Source organism: Eupeodes corollae, chromosome 2, assembly GCF_945859685.1.
Source record: "Eupeodes corollae chromosome 2, idEupCoro1.1, whole genome shotgun sequence".
Classification (NCBI taxonomy): Eukaryota; Metazoa; Arthropoda; class Insecta; order Diptera; family Syrphidae; genus Eupeodes; species Eupeodes corollae.
Window position 1 is genome coordinate 115,832,466 of NC_079148.1, and position 9,537 is coordinate 115,842,002.

Genomic DNA, 9,537 nt, shown 5'->3' on the forward strand with positions numbered 1-9,537 from the left:
CGACACGACGACATAAAATTTACTCAATCAATCAATGTGAAAAATCCAGCAAATCGTGTATATTAATTAATCCAATCCAATAGACCCATCATGGTCAAGCGAGGAAGCTTGGAGCCGTTTTAATACATCAGCTGATGACGGACTACCACGAAGCTACGAACATTGGTTTTAATCACATTTCGTATTCATACAACGAGTGCTCGGACACTCTTGGCACTGTCATTCCATTTTAGGCCAATATGATGGTCGATGGAGTCGGTTAAGGCATCAGTGGGGTAGACCTTATGAGGGGGTCTGTATAGCTATTAGCCCAAATGGGCTGAAAGTAAGGCAAATTTGTAAATTCACTGATATATTTCTTTTAATTTGGATAATTTTCAATTATTTCCACAAAATTTAACACAACACGATGTGAGTAATTTTTTTTAAAGGTTGGCTTGAAAAAGCGCGTATAGGCTGGAGGCTATTGCGTTACCTCCTCGAACGTGCCATGGACAACATATGTACCTATTTGTTTGAGGTTTTTCGTAGGCCGTCAATTGGGCTATATAAGCCATCGGTTATGTTGAGGAAGGTATCAGTTTCACTTTGAGTCTACCACAAAGAACAAACTCGCATAATCAATATGTTCAAATTCGTAAGTTAAAAACATATTTTTAGGAGTTAACAATTAGGGATATTTATATTTTGTTTTCGTTACAGTTTGCTCTTTGCTTGATGGCTGTTGTTGCTTTGGCCGCTGCTAAGCCAGGTATTGTCGCTCCATTGGCATACACCTCAGCCTACTCAGCACCTCTGATCGCCGCCTCACCCTACACAGCAGCTTACACTGCTGCCGCCTACAGCTCCCCATTGGTTGCATCTCCCTACTATGCATCACCATATGCGGCTGCCTACAGCGCATATCCTTACGCCTCGGCTCCATACTTCCTTCGTCGTTAATCAGCGTCGCATGGATAATGCAACCTAAACTGACCAAAGCTACTTCCTGATGCCTTTCGAATACCTCCTCCTAGTCTTCACTTCATTTTGTTGATTTTTTTGTTCAGAAAAATAAAAACTTTAACTTTAAATTGAAAACAAATAAACTGTGAAATAGAAACAAAAAACTTTTTTTATTTACACTGAAACTATTATGTTACTCTAGAAATTGCCCTGCAGAAATAGACAAGGAAATGTTGTTAGGAACAAATAAAAAAGGGAACGCTTTTACACAGGACATGAAAGTTGAAAGCATTATAGGTGTACCTACCTTTTACACTTAGTTCTACCTTTCTTCCTGGCTCTTCAAAACCAACTCATGTAATCCCTGTGGGCTCTGGAAAATACCAAACCATAGAATGTAGGTAGCAAAGCAAAGCAAGGTCCTTTGATATTTTTGTCCTGAAATTTTTCCATTTTTCCTGTTTTTTGTTTTTGTTTTGGCTTTGGGGCAAGTTTTGTGTTTATATGTAGTAAATGTAGTTAATTAGAAGGTTAATTAGCGCACAGCTTTGGTCTGTCAAAACAAATTGAATGTCATGAAACTTTTCTACCGGAATTTGTGGACATGTGTCCACGCTGCTGTCCACGTTAATTTAGAAATTTTGTGGTTTTATTTTTTTTTTAAGTTCGTGGGAAGTGTGTGGTGAGTTGTAAAATTATAAAGCTTCTGTCATTGTCATCGGTTGATTGAAGTATTTTTTTGTTTTGGGTGAAGAATATTTGTATATTCGGAGAATTAGAAGCATTTCCGGAGAAATTGAAAATCTAAAAACAACATTGTGTTTTTATGTGATTAAGTGAGTTTGGACTGTGATTGAAACTCTTGATTGTCTACTAGCGTACAATTCAAACTTTTAAAAATTGTTAAATAACTCAGACAATTGTTTTTACTATAATTATTGAGAATACAAATTAATTTGTAAAATTTACTTCTATGTTTTTAATTTAAATTAAATATTAAATAAGAAAAGTACGTATACGCCCCAGTATACTTTTTTAAATTATCGTTTTTACACGGACTTAAAATGATGCATTGTTCTTTTCTAACACCATTAGTTATGTTAATAATCCAAACAATAATGAAAAATAATTAAATTTTGTTTTTATAGGTCTTAAGTTATGATTTAAGTAAAATTTGGAAGCAAAGTAGTTTCTTCAACTATTAAAAGAACATAAATATATATTTGGCACCAATTATAATCCAAAAATATGTGCAGAACCGAATTGGATCAATTTTTAACAGAATTTTGGCCTTAGTAAAACGAATAATCGATTTAATAATTATTTTATTCGAAATTTTGATTGTAGTTTTCTGGAAAGTTTCAGAGTCTTAAAAAAACCAATACAAGTAGTCGTAATTTTAAGAAGTTAATAAAATGCACGACTGGCACGAACCTGCCCCATGTATGCAAAAAACTGTTTTAAAATAGAACCTTCGAGTATAATTTAAGATTTAAAAATATACCTGTAAAATAAGTTTTTCTCTAAAAATTCAAATGCCATTTAGTTTTTCAAAAAAAACTTAATTTTCAATTTCTTTTTTAAATCGCTAGAGCTGTTTATATACATTGATTTTGTATGTACATATACAATTTTTCAATTTTTGTATGCAAATATTTTTTGTATGCAGTTATTAAGAATATATTAATTAACATTTTCAATACGATTTTTCTAAAAAAAAAATAGATACCGACATACATATATCGAATTTAAAAATCAAAACAAAAATTTTGACATTTTTGATAATGATCAAATATTAAATAAATAAAATAAGAGCTTATTGAGTATTAAAATTGATTCATCAGTTTCTAAAAATAAAATTAAAAAATAACATTTTTTTTTGGAGAAATACAAAAACATATTTTTTTGTATTGAAAGAAAGTTAAGAAAAACAAATTAGAGAACATTTTATACAAATCTATCGGGGTTTTTAAAAGAAAATTCCAACTTTCGACTTTTGCCTAAAATATTTGTTAAGTTAAGTTTATTCAATCCCACAGGAACATTAATGCCAATTAGAGCAAAAATTTGGTCTGCTAAAATGTTACGAATAAACAAAACTTCTATAAACTTTCTATGAATGTTAAGAGGCAAAATAATAAGTAGCTTACATTTTGTTTCATAGGTAGGAATATCTATGTCCCATTGAAATCTTTTCACTAAAAATCTTTTAAAACATTTTTGGTTCTTTTCGATTCTCAACGAATGAAGAAAATATGAAGGATTCTAGATTACTCTGCACTATTCAAGGTTAGACCTTACAAACGCGAAATACAAACAAAACACTTTAAGGTGAGTGGATCGGAAAACTCCTTTGAGTTTACACTTCAGAATTTTCAGAAAGTAGTAAGCTTATAGAAAGCGTCAAACTACGATCAGAGGCTCATCATAAATGCATGTGTTAGTTGTTAGTAAAAAATAATACAATTATAGCCTAAAACACGCACAAAATACAAACAAACCATAATTAACATTTTACTGTTACAGAACAAAAAATAAAATGAGAACGTTTACGATAGTGGAGCACTGGTTCTAAACAATGATTTTAATCCCGCCTTATTTAAATTTAATTCTATCGGTGAAAAGTTTAAGTTATATAAAATGCTCATTCGACTTCTTCATTCTTCAAATAGTTAGTTCTATGGAAGGCAATATGTATAAAATCAAAAGAACGTAGGTGATGAGTTCCGCCCGGTAATTCAAATGTACACAAGATAGCAAATAAGGTGCATCAATTTCACCATTAATGAGTTGATCAAACAATACTTAGTAACACGCCTTTGATGGAGAGATTACTCGTACATTTGAAGAAGTAGAATACGATGTTCATAGGGAGGCAGACCATAAGGATCTTAACAAGGAAGACCCTTTAGGGCAAAGCAAATGAAATTATGTTGAATTGATTCAATACGTTTTCTATGAATTTTGAAATAGGGAGTCCATACCTGCGAAGCATATTCAAGATGAGGACGAACATGGCAATTATACAAAGAAAGGATAACATAGGGATCATTGAACTCCTTTGCCCAGCGTTTTATAAAACCAAGCATAGAACTTGCCTTATTAACAATAAAATTAATGTGATGTGTAAACTCTAAGTTTGAACAAAAATGCACACCTAAATCTTTAAATGTGGAGACACGACAAAGTTTTTGCTGTGATATACAGTAATCAAATACGTTACTGATTAGTTTTTTGTAAAAGTTATCGTCTGGCGTTTTAAAGGGTTGAGGGCAAGGCTATTTTGACCACACCAAAATGTGAAACTATCAGTGTCGGCTTGTAAAAGAATACGATCATGGGTGGACTTTATTATTTTGAAAATCTTCATATCGTCAGCAAAAATGAGAAGTTCACTTGAGCGTAGACATGACGATACATCGTTAATAGACAAGATGAACAGAAAAGGGCCAAGATGGGTTTCCTGGGAAACACCAGATTGAGCAACAAAAGGTTCATAATGACAATTTCTAAATTTTACCTCATAGAGTCTGTTTTCAAGGTATGATTTAATCCAAGCTAAGAAAAACGGTGCCTTAAGTTTAAATAAAATAATTCCATGGCTTAGTTGGCCAAGAGCTTTAGGGAAGTCAGTGTATACACAGTCAACTTCATAACCTTGTTATAAAGCATTTGAACATATGTTTGAGAATGTGAGGAGATTAGTAACGGTTTATCTTTTTTTCACAAAACCATGTTATAAACAACTCTTTTAAATACTTTAGGAATGCAAGAAAGCTTTGCAATGGGCCAGTAGTTGCTTATATCCGCCTTGTTACCTTTCTTGAAAATTGGCGTTAGAAATGACTTCTTCCATATGCTAGGAAATTTGCCTGATTTTAGAGAAAGTTTGAATAAGCATTACGCAATATGAAACCTAACATTGAACTTCCCTTAGCAACGTCATAATCTATATGCTTTAAAAAGTCAAGTTTTTTTGTCAAAAATCTCACTAAATTTTTTTAAAGGTTATATCGGACAATGGCGCATGATTGATTTTACAGATAAAATTAATTGGAGAACGTAAAATGTTGGAAATATTTGAATGTAAACAGTTACTCGTAGTTAAACATCAGTCCAAGATCAAGATCTTGTTGCAGAAAAAGAAGAGGACCAAGATGGTTTCATCGCGGGACACCCTACGTAACATATCCTTTTGCTGAAAGAATGTTATTTATACGAACGTACTCAATACAATCCTTTAAGTATGAATTTAGCCATTTTAAAAAGTTTGAGTGAAAACCTACTTAATTTATCTGCATAGGTAAAGCATCTTGATTGACTCTGTTAAATGCTTTAGAAAAGCCAGTATAGACAAAATCATACTGATGACCTTTCTCAAGTGCATTCAAGACTAAATTACTAAAAAAATAGTAAGGTTAGTTAGCTACAAAACCATGGTGGAATGGTGGAATTATTGCTTTAAGAAAAGTTGTTAATTTTTCATAGACTAACTCTTCAAAGAATTTGGGAATCGTAGCAATTTTACAAATTCGACGATAGTTTGAAACATCTTGCATTCGTCCTGATTTGTAAGTAGGTGTGATTGTTAAACAATTACAAGTATTATAAAATAAATAAATTAAGTGGTGCAACAGTCCATATAGAACCAGGGCCTAGTGAGTTACAACTCTGAACCATTCCCGCGTGCGAGTACTGTTGTCAGGAATGGAAGGGACCTACAATTTTAGGCCGAATCCGAATGGCTAATTCGAGAAAGCACTTTTTCATGAAATGAATTACTCTTCGAGAATTTGTCAATTCCACGCAAGAGGCAGTACCCGTGAATAAAACTTTTTTGTTTTAGATGGCACAGGCAGGGATCGAACCCAAGACCTCTCGCATGACAGTCCAACGCACTTTTTTTTTTTTTTAAATTAAGTTTTGTTAATTCAATCTTAAACAAAAATTCATAAGACTAGCCTAATTAACCATAACTTACAACTAAATTACTGGTCCCATATAGTCAAACGTACTAACCATCATGCCACGGTTACCACTTACAAGTATTTAGAAACTATAAACTCGAAGTAAGCACAGATTCGTAAAATGATTGCTGAAATTCCATCAATGTCACGTCACTTTTCACCCTCAGGCTAAGACAACACTAACTCAATCTCAGAAGCGCATGGGTTCTACTATTATTTTTGATCTTAGATTAAATAAAGAACTTTTAAGTTATTATTCAGTTTAAAAAAAGTGTTATTTTTCCAAGCTATTCACCAGCTTTAAAGCTTTTTATTTGATTTATTTCGTTTGAATGACCAATTTATCTATACATAAGGGTGGAAAAAAAACAGGTAACCCAATTTAAAATGTGTACACCTATGACTTTAAGCAATCAAAGACTTTGAGTGAATTTAAACATTGAAATGAATGCAAAGACTTCAAAAGAATGCAAAGACTTGATGTGAGTCAAAAGACAGAAAGTAAAGCTACAGACTTCAAGTAAATTCAAAGACTTCAATGAAGGCAAAGACTTTAAGAGAATGCAAACACTTTAATTAAATGCTGTCCCAAACGATTTCAATAATTTAATTGCAGTCAAATGATAGAAAAAAAATATCGCAGTCTTTTTAAAATGACTGGTAACTGCAAAATTTGAATTCTTAATCTTTAGGTGAATTCATTCAATGCAATCTTAATATTAAAGTCAAAAAAGATTGCATTCTTTTACAAGTCTGCTCAGGAATTAAAAGTTAATAATAGTACATACATTTTATAATCTTTAAAAATTGTGAAAAGGTTGCAAGGTTACTTTGTTAACTTACTGCATATGCAAGTAAAACGAAATCTTCAAGAAACTTCAGCGGAATATCCTTCGAACAACAAGAAAGCCAGTGATGAATTTTCCAATAAAATAGCAGTTGGAAATATGTCGATTAAGCAACTAAAGGGAATTTAAGATGCGTGCCTGATCCCTAAATTTAAGGATGTTGTAACAAAAAAAGAAGTCTTAGTTATTAAATGATATTCAGTTATTATGGTCGCAAAACGTTTACCTGCTTAACCGTATACACAACATGTAAAACTGCTACTACTAAAACAAGCGTCAACTTGAAATTCTGTCGCCGATAAAAGATTTAAAATTCTCTTGTTGTGTATGCAAAACAAGCTTGTATAGGTCTTCTCCAGCTCCAAGGAAATGCTGAATTGTCAATTGAAAATACACAGGAAAATAAATCCACAGTTATTCTTAATTTTCAATCCGGTGACACTGCAGTGCACTGTAAACAAAATAAATCGAAGCTACACCACAAATGACGAACTCTGGAATTGTTGAACATAATGAACAGTCTATTATTATACGCCAAAAAAAACTGCACGTTACCAAATTAAAATGAAATTACTTCAACTAACACCCACTGAAAAGATCGTGGTAAGAAAAGTTAAACTGAACATCAAAAACTTTTCGCTTTCCTATTTTTTTTTCATGAGAGTTGGTTGTAAATAATTCAGACGAATTGAAGTTTATCAAAAACGCATTGCAATTCTTTGAAACAAACAACACCAACAGTTGTCAAAACTATGCGATGACAGCGCCAGCTGTTCCTCGAGGAGATCGAGGCGGCGCGGTCAGCAGAATCGACGTTCACGTCAACATAAAAGTTAGGGTAGAGTTGACGTCTGTCCTTTAATTTTAAACCTACAAATTTGATGTTATAATGCGTCTGGTCTCTGTAGTACCCGTGGCATGATGGTTAGTGCGTTGGACTGTCATGCAAGGGGTCTTGGGTTCAATCCCTGCCAGTGCCACCTTAATTTAAAAAAAAAAAAATTAATTTTCGCGGGTACTGCCTCTTGCGAGGAATTGACAAATCCTTCAAGAGTAATTCTTGTCATGAAAAAGTGCTTTCTCAAAAACTAGCCGTTCGGATTCGGCATAAAATTGTAGGTCCCTTCCATTCCTGACAACAGTACTCGCACACAGGAATGGTTGAGAGTTGTAAGTCACTAGGCCCTGGTTCACAACGGACTGTTGCGCCACCCCATTTGATTTTGAATGCGTCTGGTCTAAAAATTAAGCTTTTATCTCCAGATTTTTTTAATTTCATTTTAAACATTTCTTGAAAAAGTTAAAAAATCAGTATTTATTAAGTATTTTAAAGAATTACAGTACAAAATTCCAATGAACCCATTACAAAAAGAAAAAGACAAACAGTTCTAAAAAAATGTCTTTTGTTTAAATAAACGTTGGTGTTAGGTTTCTTTTCTAAAGCGCTTCACCAGTTAAAGCTTCCATTTAAAACATTCTCCTTAAAGTTTTTAAATTTTGATTTTTATTCATTCAGATTTCAGAACTTATGCAAACTTAAAACTACCTCAAACATGATTTGTATACAGTTTCTTGTCTTTTTTTCAGATAGTCTTCATTAAAAAACTATAATTTTGAATCTTCATCGAATATTATAAAAGAAGATTTATTAAATTTAAAAATCATTATAAAAACTCTACATAAACCAAACTTACTATCATTTTTTTGGTATCATTGAAAACATCAATCGACCGATAGCAAAATTTTTCTAAGAAATATGTCCAATTTTTGTATTTAAATTTCAATTTCCTCAACCAGCTTATGATGATTTGATTAAGTGTAAATCATTTCGAATACATACAACCGATTTATTTCATCCTTATTTTAGTATGTTTGTTTTCTTTCTGTGTAAATAAAGACATGAAATATTTTTATTGGATCCAATAAATTCAAACATCATACAAAAAATAAAAATATCAAACCGAAATTTTTAGGAGGTAAAATCTTTTTGATTTAGGGCTTAGATATATTGTTTTTCAAACTTTCCACACATACAGCAACAATAAAAAAATCAAAACCAATTTGTATCTTCCGTCAACCATAACAACAACAACAAAAACAAAAAATCTGTCCTTTGCGTGTGATTATCATAAAAACAAAAAGATAAAAACCATAATAGTTTTTATTTCGAAAAAGAAAATTGCAAAACAATTTGTTTTTGTTATTGTTGTTTCCTTTTTTTTTGTTGTAGTGTGATAACATTTTTATTCATCAATATATACACAAACATTTTATATAAGACCCAAAGTGTTTTCGATTAGCTGACATATACCTTCTACTCGACTTCTTCCCGTAGCCAGCGCCACCGCAGCAATCGGCGGCGTCTAACGTTAACACAAAACCATCGACATTGAAAAGAGCCCCGGTTAAGATTAGATACAAAAATGAAGAAAAATCCAATTTAATATCAAAATAAAAACAAACCAAGTTACAAAGGACACAGTAAGGATATGGATGGAAGGTGCAAGATGGTCCGGATGAAAATAAGATCCGTGTGTTATGAATTACAAGATGCTTCTGATGTTGATGCTCCTGCTGCTGATGCTGCTTCTACTGCTTCTACTAGAATGACTGTTCTTCAGAGGGTCATCAAGTAAAATACACCGTAGCGGTACAAAGTCAATTCACGTGAGGACGCTGAAAAGCCCTTGGTGCAGCTCAGTGACTCGTTTATCCATTTTCATGGGTGACTTTAAATGTAAGCCACCACTTCCTGTTATGTGTGTGCAGAATGTGTG

The 9,537-nt window shown here is 32.6% G+C and overlaps 1 protein-coding gene across 1 annotated transcript; it reads left to right on the forward strand.

Moving 5' to 3' along the window:
* Window positions 1-490: 490 nt before the first annotated feature.
* Window positions 491-1,109, forward strand: LOC129948101 (uncharacterized). The gene is made up of 2 exons (XM_056058933.1): window positions 491-637; window positions 703-1,109. The coding sequence occupies exons 1-2, from the start codon at window positions 626-628 to the stop codon at window positions 940-942; spliced, it is 252 nt and encodes an 83-aa protein (XP_055914908.1). The 5' UTR covers window positions 491-625; the 3' UTR covers window positions 943-1,109.
* The last annotated feature ends 8,428 nt before the right edge of the window (window positions 1,110-9,537 follow it).